At 39.4% G+C, this 12,475-nt stretch overlaps 1 protein-coding gene across 2 annotated transcripts in view; it reads right to left on the reverse strand.

Annotated features, from left to right (window-relative positions):
• slc9a7 (solute carrier family 9 member 7) overlaps positions 1 to 12,475 on the reverse strand; it is a 45,959-nt gene that overhangs the window by 15,636 nt on the left and 17,848 nt on the right. Inside the window, exons 9-13 of one of the 2 annotated variants that reach the window (XM_074668932.1) lie at positions 11,670 to 11,758; positions 9,852 to 9,965; positions 9,421 to 9,532; positions 9,126 to 9,279; positions 2,383 to 2,445 (exon numbers count right to left, since the gene is read on the reverse strand). In XM_074668932.1, coding sequence (XP_074525033.1) covers positions 2,383 to 2,445; positions 9,126 to 9,279; positions 9,421 to 9,532; positions 9,852 to 9,965; positions 11,670 to 11,758 — 532 coding nt within the window. The remainder of the gene's footprint in view (positions 1 to 2,382; positions 2,446 to 9,125; positions 9,280 to 9,420; positions 9,533 to 9,851; positions 9,966 to 11,669; positions 11,759 to 12,475) is intronic. The other variant, XM_074668933.1, reaches the window with a different exon arrangement.

A 12,475-nucleotide genomic window follows, 5' to 3' on the forward strand; every position in this document is an offset into this window, starting at 1 on the left:
AAATCACCCCTAACCCGTGACCCAGAGACATTTTAGCATCCTCACAGACAAATCATGTGATTGAAAGAGGTGTGTGTGGCTGTTCCTCATGTCAGACACATGCTGTGTTCTCATATTTTTATGTGACTTATAAACTGCATGTTAAAAACCCCTGGGTTAGACACGACCCACTTTGAGACATCTATAAGACATCTCAGAAAGAACTTTGTCCTGCAAGGAAAACAGTCGTCAATGTTTGATTGTTGTTACCCAATGTGAGGGTTTTCCTTACATTTTTGTCTGTTAACTTTAAATTATGTATTGTTTGAGACAAAAAGCTGAAGAGGTATTTAAAACTGGCATGAATGTATTGACGTAGTGTTAAGATTTGGCTTGTCATGGGGGATCGGTACTGCCTTGATGTTGGGTAACATGCCCAGTGAGGTCAGCCCTCAAACTGAGCCCACACTCCCCACTCTCACCCTGTTTCCTGCTCTAGCCACTAAGTAAAAAAATAGTAGACCAAATGAGTGAATCCATAAAGAGCAAGAGTGAGCTGATGGGGACCAAAATGACCAAAGTGAGCTGAGGCACTGCGCTGTATCATCCTTTAAGTGACTTGACTAAATGATACAAATCAATGCCTGCCAGCATCATAAAAAATGACTAATTTTGTGCTGATAATCCCATTTTACATTGTGGATTATGAACAGGAAAATATAAATAAATTATACTATTTTAATATCACTTATAAAGTCTTCACAGCGCTTTGTGAGGAAAATATCAGCTAAGCGTTAATGCTTGGTTAACAAGCTCCCAACAAAGGCCTCATTTTTTACCTGAGAGATATCAAAGGGACTTAAACCTTCTCAGCTAACTTTGGCAAGAAATCAAATAAAACTACCATTTCACCAAACTTCAACCCTTTTTTTCCCATCATTTTTTTACTACTCATATCTGGATTCAAACAACGCCCCCCCTAGAGTATCTTACCAACAGAGAAGGATTAAAGCAAACAGAAGCAGATTTTAGAGGGGCACTTTTAATTCATATAAGCTCTGGGGTATTTGAGTCTAATCCCTGTGGATAGAGGCCAGAGCAGACATGTGTAACATTTCATGGCTACATCTGTAACTACAACTGACACTGACTGACTGTACGGTAGAAGGGGTAACTGATGTGTGAGGTTATCTTTAGACTTTTCCATGACAGGCAGGTTCTTCACAGGAAACATCCACTCTGGGTGAATCAGTGACAGCTTTTTTCTCTCTGCTTCCCACCTCGAGAAAGAACAGGGTGAGAGTACCCGGACACTCTCAGCTACACATACACACACATACACACACACACACACACACAGACACACACACACAGAGGATCTTTAAGGGGTGGAGGCAGCATGGAGGTCAAAAACCTGCGAAAACAAGGACGTGCAGAGCGTGCTGGCACTACATCAGGAAGGATCTCTGAGGAATCTGCTCCGGGATTAAGACGCAGCTGTGGGGGACCCAGAATAGAGAGGCCCAGTTTGCTCATTTCCTCTGATAAGGAACTGTAAAAACCCCTTCATACACGTAGAGACACACGCTTACATAAGGGGGCGTTCATGGACTTAGATTTACCCACTAACCTACAACCCTAATCCAAAATCCAAAAATCACCTCCTCCTCTACTTAAATCCAGCACATTTCCTTTATAATATCCTTTATAAACTATCTTGCCTGCAGGTTTCTGTCCTTCAGAGAAAACATGCTTCAAAAACAGAGCAAAATCAGAGCAAAAATGTAGGAAAAACCCCTGACACAGGCTCTCAGTTTCAGTTTATCTTCCTTTTCTGTACATTTGTCAATCAGTTGATATTTTTCAAGGAAAGAGGTTTTCACATCACCCTGAACAAAGCGCTCCATCATGCAAACACAGCTGGTCTGATGTGACGCAGTGATTACACACCCAATTAGACCACATTCACATGGTGACATCGCACTCAGGAGTGAAACTTAAATATACGCGGTTTCACTTCTGGAGTCAATATTTGTCTTTCCTGCTGAACCCATAATTCTCAAACTTACATAAAAATGCATGAAATAAAGGAATGATAGTGGTAGCTATCTAACAATTTTAACCCAGTGTGGGCCAATGTCTCTGAATTTTTACTTCCTTTTCAGTTATCATATGAGGAGCTGTGACTTAACATGTAGTCAGGTTTTCTGCAAGATGTAGTAAAAACATTTAAGCTTCCCTCCCTGAGTGTGTCTTCACAGGAAGATGGTCGCCATGTGAATTTAGTCTCAAGGTTCCCTTTTGTCAGAAAACAGAAGTGAAAAGTGAGAAAGATTCTTGTCTGAACCAACCAGACGCTTTCCCAACACCAGTGTTAGTTTGTACACGTTTTTAAAACAGCACCTGTAGTACTCCCACTTTCCTCGTTGACATCGCTCCTCCTGCAACGCTTTGGTTTCTCCAACTCTGTCACATCACACACACAGGGTGTTAGGAGTTATATTACACATTTTGTTATGAAGGCTGTAAATCTGAGTTTAAAAATCCCCCCTTTGTTTCAGACTCTTGTATAAGGAACTGGGTCACAGTCAACAAAAATACCTGAAAATACCTGAACTCTCATGTTTGTTCTTAGATCAGAGTTGTTTCCTGTGAGTGAAAACAACATTTCTAAATTCCTATGCTTTTACAAATTATGTTCAATAAATCTGTGTAAGGCTGAAAGCGTGTCTGCAGTCAGTGTCCATTTGATGGAGGACGAGACATAAAAGAGATTTTAATCAGATAACAGCGTTACGCACACTAACTGGTGGTTAAATCTGATCCTCTGTTTTTGGGACATGAAATAATCCCCACACTTGGCACAGAGGTTCGGCAGATGTTCAGGCCTACACATGAAAGATAAAATAATATTCTACAATGTTGTCTTATTTAATCCCTTCTCCCAGACTCGATCAAATCATCACATACATTATTGGGCTTTATGTTATTGTCTGTGGGTCTGACTGATATTTCACCGGTGACAGAAAATAAATAACTGGATCTCTTCAGTTCGTTCAGTTCTTCTGTCCATGATGGTTTTACTCCTTTAATCCTGTTACGCTCCCAAGAGTTCATCTTGTTTATTAGAGCTCACATTCTCAGAAAATTATTTTTACATTTTTATTCAGCTTCTTTTGCTGTTTAAAAGAAATTGAATTGTCATTTTTTTTCAGCATTTTCGCTTTCATTTTCTAAACTCAAGCCATGGGGTTGAAACAAAACAACTATTTTTGGGATCCTTGTTTTAACTGCCCCATGAACTTTTTCAATATTTTTATTTTTGACCGGTACCTTCTCTTTTTAACGAGTCTAATTTACAATTAAATTATATTTTCCCATAATATCAACTTTTTAATGTACTTTCATCAAAAATATTTTTGACTGTAAGCCTGTCTTTCTGCTCCTTCTTTATATTTGTTCTTAAACCCATTTTTGCACAGTTCAAACTGATATCTGTTAAGTTTATAGCTCACAGTGTCTGTAATAGAGGGATTATTTGTTTATCAACAACGCTGAAAGCACACGCAACTGAGGTGCAGAAGCACTGCGGAGAATTATAGTTTGTCAACTGACATGGAGGAGTTAACTACCAAAAAAAACCCCACAATTTTAAACTAAATATCATCGCTTACGGATAGTAAACAGTTCCCAGGTTTGTGAAATAGCAGTGAGTGGACAGAAGAGATCAGCAAGTGGACAGATATTAGGTGGACAGACGTTTTTAGCAGAGAAATCCAGCATTTATCCAGAGAGCAATTTAGACACACAACTGTCACTCGATGCTTATGACTGTATTATCCATGGACACTTACAAAACTGTGACAGACCAGGATGTAAACATGTGTCAATAAATCAGAAACCCTCCCAGTCCAAAAAGAGCACACAGACTGCTGAGTCTGAGACCTGGTTCATAATAAAAGAACCAGAAAACTACGTCCAGAGAACAGCACCAAATCAGATAAAGACGGCACATTGAATTATTCACCTGCAGACGTCGCTGGTGTTTCAGTGTAAAGCGCGACCCTGTTAACTGGTGACTCTCAGCCGTTACTCACTGATACTGTCGGCTGAAAGTCACCAGTTAGCATGGTCGCAGAGCAACCAAAACACCGGTTGCTCTGTGATGGTCAAAACTTGATAGACACTGCCTCTGTTGTATAGTATCGTTTCTAAAATCTGACCACAAAACAACACTACATTTTTATGCTGATAACAGGCTAAATTTGGTGTTTAAAAAATGCGAACAAGTCTGAATGAACGAATGGAGCTAAACGCTGCTTCTGCGGTCAAGTTGCATGCGTCTTTATGATGACGTAGACTGATAATCCCTCTATAAATGACTCCACGTACGACTCCTTCCTGTGTGCATCATTTACAGACCAAGGGTCAGTAGAAACAAATGGCAGTGGCTGTGTTCAAATAGAAACCCAAAGTCAAAAGTCAAATATGCTCCTCTAGATAAAATAAACGCTGTCATTTCTTGGCTTATCTCTCAACCCCTTTTGTTTCAAGTCTCAGCTTCACTGAAAATAGTGAATTAAACAGAAGCTCTACTCTGGTTAACTTTAGCAGCAAAAACCCTAAAAATGAAAGTGTTTCATATGATTTATGTGGATAACAGCAGTAAACCATTTCAGGCCTGTCTTCAAGTGGAGATTAAAACAACTTATAAAAAATTTGCTTGTTAACGGTGGTTGGAGCTATGATTTCTGATTGGCACTCACCAGCTGTCATTAAAGCGCCACAGCAGACTTGGAGCTTAAACACAAATTGTAGTTCTCAAACAGAAGCTGGTTTAGGGTAAGGTACAGTCCAAGTCTCATCCAACTCTATTCTAACATTTCAAATCTGTTTCAAGCCGCCTTGTCTAATAAAGGTCAAAAAAGACCAAAAATTAGAGTGAAAATGGGCTGTGAGCTGCCCTCATAGGTAATTATTCTGAAGATTAAAAAAAAAGAAGACAATTGGACTGTGTAGAGTTTGGACAACGTTTCGCCTCTTATCCAAGAAGCTTCATCAGTTGTTATCTGCTGATGAGGGGAGCAGCTGTTTATGTTACTGCGGAGGTGACAGCAACGACTGAGAGAAGCTGGAATTAATAAGTGGTTTCCATCCAAGAGCAGTTCACCTCCGAGAGTTGTGATCATCCTGAGTGGGCCAGTAACTCACCAGTCATGTGAGGCACTGTGATCATGTGAGGATGGTTGGAGAATCTCCTGGGGAGAAGGGGTTATGCCTGAAACCACCTCTTCTGTTAAAGAGAGGTTTCTCCAGTTTGATGAAGATGGTTTGTTTACATCCTCTTTCAATCCATCTTTCCTTTCTAACCAACACATGTACATTGCCATGCTCAGAAGAGTGTCCTGTTTCTTTTAACCACAGATGGACAGCCTAGTGATGGCCCTTCTTGGATAACATCTACCTGAACTCAACACAGTCCAGTTGCCTAGTTTTTTTAATCTTCAAAATAACCATGACCAGATTTAGATTTTAAGTCATCATCATAAGACAAATGTAGATAAGTTACATGACTGCATATAGAAAAATCCAGCCCTGTGTTCACAGATTCTGTGGTGTTAACCAGAATCTGTGGCTACGTTTACAGCAACTTCAGCTCCTTCTTCTTTTTTCCCCCAAACTCTCTGATTAACTTCCCTCAGTGGTTTATTTATGACTGCAACTTCATTGTCTCTTCAACCACAGAGGAACTTCAGTTTGAAGTTATACTTCTGTCAGTTTCAATTTTGCTACGATGTTGCCTTTCAGTGCTGAAGCTTCTGGTTGCAAATCGTGATCATACATACCTCATCTTTCATAAATTATTTATGACTGCATCTTCAGATGTTATCAGTGTTTAAAGTTCTTCAAAACTTTCATATGAAAGGTCAAAAATTCTTCACGACCACCTCAGCCTCTATCTCAGCTCCAGATCCTCTCACTGTTTTTATCTGACATCCATTTCAGCTTATTTTACTATTTCTGCTTCGTCAAATGTTTCATCTGCTCTTTTTTTTTTTTTTTTTTTTTTTTTTTTAGATGTAAGTGTTTACTTGTTTGTATAAACCTCCACAAAATCCTAGACTTCACAGAAAAAAAGGTAAAACAAACCCAGGAAGAGTTACTATAGTTACTACAAGTGTGCCTGAAATTTTCCACTGGGCTTGACGGATTAGCTTCTCTTCCCTAACCCAGCCGAAGCACACTGGGGTCCCTTTTTTTTTTGGATGGCTGCTCTGTCACTGCTGGGTGATAAGCTGCACGCCTGCCTGCATTCAAACCATCCATCAAAAACCTAATAACAGAAACCAGCAGCGTCTCTGTCACACCCGACAATTTCTATCCCAGCAACACTCCTCCATCACATCCCTCTCACCTGCCTCCCCACAGCTGCTTCTGTTTGGTCTCCACTTTGAAGAATGAGTCACTACTAATGCAATCTTCAGTTTAAGAAAAATAGTGCTGAAACCTGCTCTGTAATTACAATCTGTGTGAAATTTACCCAACACTTCAGATTTAATGTTTAACTACACTTCAGTGCATTGAAAGTTCCTCCCAAAATGTGTTAAAATGTGCAAATTTATGCACATTTACAGAGTGAGGATCATGGCTGATACCCGCCTGCCATAGCGTCACATGCGCCAGTTGCCATGGTGACTAGTTCATGGGAGAGATTTTGGCGGCGCTCTCGACCTCCACCAAACACAATGGTTCCTGCTCAGTCTGAGGAGGCATTACTCATATTAAACAGAGCCCGTTTACTCCAGCCGCCTCTACTGTTGTCACACAAATCATCAGACTGTAATCCGCTTTGTCATGACAAATATGCACCTGGTGCAACAAAATGTCACAAAAATAAATGAGAAGGGGCTGAAAATACACAGAAAGTGATGCCAGTTAAGTGCTGAAGAGCCAGTCCTACCACTGATTACATCTGTAGCTTGGAGAGCCTGAAGTGTTGCAGCTTGGTGGTAATAAATAATAAATCAAGGACGCTGCTGAATAAACCTCAGAACTTTGAAAAGAGTTTGTGTTCTTCAAAGATGCAAGAAAAAAAGTCTCTAAGATCTTAAAACTCGGGACAGAAAATGTGAAGTACAGTGGGGGACAGTGGAAGAGCAGTGGGGAACTCTGGCCCCATCTCCTGGACAAATACACCAGACAACACAAGATCAGTTTTATCACACCGACTGAAAAGGATTAATGACAGTGAAAACCTACACAAACACAGCAAACGTAGCATAGGACATACTACAGCCGCCCTGCAAAGACCCCAGCTGACCATACGTACAGATTTGACTGGAAGCCAAATAATTAAGAAGAATTAAACACTCATATTTGGGGTGATAACAACAGATTTCTGTCTCCTTATGTGCCTTTTTGTAATTCATTTCCTTGTGTGGAGTCTTCCTTATAGAAGCTGAGCAACTTCTTCCTGTACTGTCTCCACCTGCACCAGATTACAGCAATCACCACCAGCATTAAGCCCACTGTGAGGCTTCTCTGGTGCCAGAGTATTCCTGAATCTCATATGGTGTTTCAGCCAGCTCTCTGGAGTACTCTAGTGCTTTTTCATTTTTTTTTTAGCTTTCCGGCTTTGTGTGTTTTTACCAGCCTCTTATTAACTGGTCCTCTTTCTTTCTAGTGTCTCCATGAACCACCACTGCTACCGCCCAATTTCTGCCACACTCTTTCCCTAGTTTCACTCACCAGCCACCTCCTCAAGCCCTCACATCTCCAGTCTTCACTTCTCCTCGGATCACTCACGTTTTTCCCTCTTCAAAAAATTTACTTAACTGCTTCATCTGCATCCTGTTGTTGCTTTTAGGTCCTTTTAATGCCAAAAAGGAAGTCAGTGTTTCCCAAAAAGCTCCAGGACTGTTAGAGCTTCCATTTAAACAGCCTGAACCATGAATGTGCTGCATTTTGCACACAGTGCAAGTGTCAACATGCCGACCTCCAAAGCCATGCTAAAATGAGAAAACAAAGACTTTGGGTACAGGCTGGAAGTTGTGGTGGTCTGGTGGAAAGTTCAATTGTACCTCGAGCCCATACATTAAAGCATTCATGTTTGGAGGTGTGACAATGTGGTTACCCCAATGTAAGAGCAGCCAAAAAAAGCCATAAAATGCTGAATATTACCTTAATTATTTACTGAGTATGGCCTAATAATTAAGCATTAATACTAAAATAATCTCATCTTCCTAGTTTTCTGTTTTGTAACATCATTTGTATAGGTGAAAAAACGTGTTTATGGTTATTTAGAGTGCATAGATTAGACGCCAGAGGCTAAATGTATCTCACTGTTTTCTTGCTATTGGTCAGTATTTCATCGACATTTAAAGCAATATCTATATCATATTAGCCTTATTTACAGATTTTTACATTTAATTTAATTTTATGTTCTCAAAGCGTAAAGAATTCTTATCATTAGCTATTGCTATTGCTATAGCTATTGTTATTGCTCTAAGCTAGCTAGCATTAGCTCAACACAGAATTAGCATGATTCTCCCCATTATAATTAGCTGCAGGCCATGCTCCACACTGTTTCACTGAAGCAAGGCTTTAACCAAGAAAACATATCCTCAAAATGAGCGGTTATTCCTTTTAAAAAGTGCTTGGGTAAAAAAAAAAAAAAAGATTATAATATGCGTAGTTTTAGCTTTAGCTGAGGCCAGCCTTGGTTAGCTCACTAGCAAGCTTTGCATCTCTGACTTAGCTGCTCTGTTGTTTTACAGAGATACAACAGTTTTGGTGGGATAACATTCAAATTCATTTCAAAAAGATAGTTTCAAACTAAAATGTTCATCTTCTTACCGTAAGTTTGTTTTTCTGTGTTGTAAATTTGAGGTAAAGACTGAGGCTTATGCTACATGAAAAACACTCTAATCTATAAGTTTTAAAGAGATGTACATGAGAAATTGATTTATATAACTTATTTCATTTTCTAAGAGATAAATTTAAATCTACAGAATCATTTTTAGTCTATTTTTGGGACACTATTGGATATTTTTATGTGGGGACTTACACTTTTTTTTTTCAAATGCTAAAGAGTTGCTAAAAAGAAAGTATCATTTTCTTTAACAGAGTAACAGCAGTGTGATCACCTGATGTGCAGCCAGGACAGCATGGGTGTTGTTCCTCCTCCGAACACCCAGACAGTGAAGAAGACGATGAGCAGCGTGGTGGTGAACATCATCTGACGGGCGTAAGTGGCCGTGTCCCGAATAGCCAGGGCAAACGCCATGGCTCCACGCAAACCTGTAGACAGAGGTCACATCCAAAAATCATCCTATTGAAATAAAAACTAAAAAGGAGAATGTTCTTCACGGCTAAAATAAGCTACAGAATGTTTTTTTTTTTTTTTTAAATAAAAGATTTACAGTAATTACTCCTTAATACCTGCAAACATCATCATGTGCTGGAAGTTTCCTTTGATCTTGTGTCGTCTGCCGAGGTTGAGGAGGAAGGACAGCGGGTAAATGTTGAAAGCTCTTCCGATGAATATAGCAATCTGATAGGCAGGTTAAGGTGTTTCTAAATGAACAATCAAACTCTATCCTGACCCAAGGAGTTAGGTGAACTTATCAAAATCTTTGGGAACGTCGTAGTAAAGCAGAAATATCATAACTGTGCAGTGACCTGCTTCTTTTTTAATCTAAATTTACTTGATATGGCACAAGAGCCAAAAGGTAAATGTATCTTGGGTCAATGTTAGCTTAAAAACTCCCAGCAGTCTCCCAAACATTATCTTTGACCCAGTTCTACAGCCGCAGTAAAATCTGAATGTTAAAAGAAATAAAATGCTTGCCTGCTGTGCTTCAAAAGGATACAAAAGCCCCTATGATGAAAATAGGGCTGAAAATGTGATTCTGGAAGGTGAACAGAGCGAGGCCCATGTAGGAGAAGATGAAATTCTCTGCCAGGAAGTGGAGGACCTCAAAGAGCTGCATGGAGAAAATAATATTCATGACGAATTCCATTTAGAAAAGCATAAATACAAAGTAGGAGCTTTAAAATGTTCAGGTTCAGAGAGGAAATTTCACAGAAGGTTTTCCATGCTGTGCTGCTTATAAAACACTCTCTGTCTGGTTCTCTGGGCTCAGCACCTCATCTGTTTCCTCTGAATCAAGAAAAGCTTTGAGAGCTGGTTCTTCTTTTCTCTCTCAGGCTGCAGGGATGACAAGAGAGCTCACAGCATCTGCTTTTGCATTCAGGAGGAGGAACCAAGTCAAGCACCTAAACATATACATGCCAACAAAAATGCAATTTTATCCCAAGGTTTCTCTAATCTGGGTTTGACTATTTTTAGGAGAAGCTCAGACAGCTGCAGGAGATACTGCACTTTTTTTTTTTTTTAGCTGTTTGTGCATTGTCCTGTTACTGTGGCATCGCTCTCCAACGGCAGCTCAATTCTTCACAACAGTAAATACAAAATTTTCCCAAATGTCCACAGCTGTAGCCCAAAAATGTACTTTTGTTGATCACGTTAAACCCCATTACACCTCAGCTGTTCTATAATTTTTTTCCATCTCCTGAATACTCAAAAATATTTTCCAAAACACTTCATCTTTCTTTATCCCAAATATATGAACTCGATATTGCTGAACATATCATATTTGAAAAAAGAGTTTCAAAGACCTTTATCTCATCATTTAAAAAATTTACCCCACCCCTTAAGGGTTATCATTCCACTGCAGGCAGCTGAAGTTGTGTTTGGCCCCTTTCAAAATAGCTGCTATGAAATAATCCACACACTTTTTTCAGGAAAGTCTTTGACAATTTTCAAGAAGTTGTGGTAAAAAATAACATCAAAATTGTTACTCACTTTTTAAAATAAATATTTTCAACATCAAAAAAGATTACACATTCACTTAAACCTTTGATTTAAAAAATGCTCAAACCACCCATTTGATCAAATGTGATATAAAAGAATATATCACAAACGAAACAATTTAGCAACATTTTTAGTGGATTTTGTTAAAAGGGTCAATAAACATCTCAGTTTAAAAAAATTGAATTTTCTGGCAATTTTTTATGGGTCAGGCTTTAAAGGGTTAAGTATCTTTGCCCAGTCTTTCTCACTTATATTCTTTATTTTTATTTTGTTGGCTTAATTCAAGATAAAGTTTCTGCTTTATAATTTAGCTAAAGGGTTGGTGCTGCTAGAAAAGTAAGACAAGACCATGCACTCACACAACGTCAGAGGAAGTTTAATAATCACGAAGTTTTAAGGTACTATCAAACTGATCAAAGTTGCACTAGTCAGGGGGTATTCTGATGAAAGAAATAATCACAATGTGTTAAATGTGGAAAAAAGTGTGAGAGCCCCCCTGGTGTAGGACCTCAACCTTGCCTTTGTACTTTGTATGTACAGCTTTCTTACGCGTGCCAGGAGTCTTAAAGCTCTGATCCAGAATGTGTCTCACTGTGTGTTGCCGAGGTGTTAATCTGAACCCTCCCCTTAAGACCAAACCCCCTCTGAGAAACTGAACAGCCTCGTCAGGAGGGATGTCCCCAGGGAACCCTGATTAAGGTCACAGCGGGCTATAACTGATCCATCTGGCACCCTATTTTTTTTTTTTTACGAATGGGTCAAAATCACCCAAAATAAAGTGGGACTGCATGTGCAGAACGTGATGCGATGGTACCTGTTTGGTGCGCTTTGTAGACTCCTCAGAGAGGTTGTTGTAGGTGTAGTGAGCCTGAGTGATGCCACAGAAAAGCACGGCCACGACACCTGCAGAAAAAAACGCACATAAACACATTCAAGATGTTTAAACACCAACAGATTTAGACATTTAACAGACAATTTAGGATCAAAGATGAGCTCTTCCTCTGATTTGCCTTTGAAGCTACCATCACATCATCAGTTTATTTCATCTGCTGCACATCTGCTGCATAAGCTGCATTAAAATCCCTGTCACATTTCATTTGTATCACAGACGGGTTGAGCTCTCTGAGGTGGGTTTAGCAGCACTTAGTTTAAACAGCTCATTAGTCAGCACAATCAACAAAGCAAGGGGGGAAACAATTCATTCTGCATCGTGTGCAGTGAAATCATCTGTAAAAGACTTTAAATGTGTAACACCTGAGGGTGTGCTTGAGTGACGTTTAAACTAGTGCCAGAATTCAACCATATCATTCCCAGAGAGAGTAGTACACACGCCATGGAGATAAGCTAATCTGAGACAATATTATTTTCAAACGTGTGAATGAATGAATAAATTTGGGGCATGGAGTAAAATAAAAGAGGGCACTTCAAAGGCAATTAAAGGCATCATAGGGAATGCAGAAACCAGTGCTTCACATGCTCAGCTCAGAGAAAGGACGCCCCCTGCTGCTTCAGTAAGATCATATTTTTACTTTATCCTGTGAAAAATCATCAGTACAATCTGTTATAATGTGCCTTACAGGAATGAAAATAAAGTGTTTTGGCTGAAACAAATATTTAGTA

The sequence above is a fragment of the Halichoeres trimaculatus genome, unplaced genomic scaffold (assembly GCF_033239565.1).
Source record: "Halichoeres trimaculatus isolate MK-OKI-2021-1 unplaced genomic scaffold, fHalTri1.1 fHalTri1_scaffold_4, whole genome shotgun sequence".
NCBI lineage: Eukaryota > Metazoa > Chordata > Actinopteri > Labriformes > Labridae > Halichoeres > Halichoeres trimaculatus.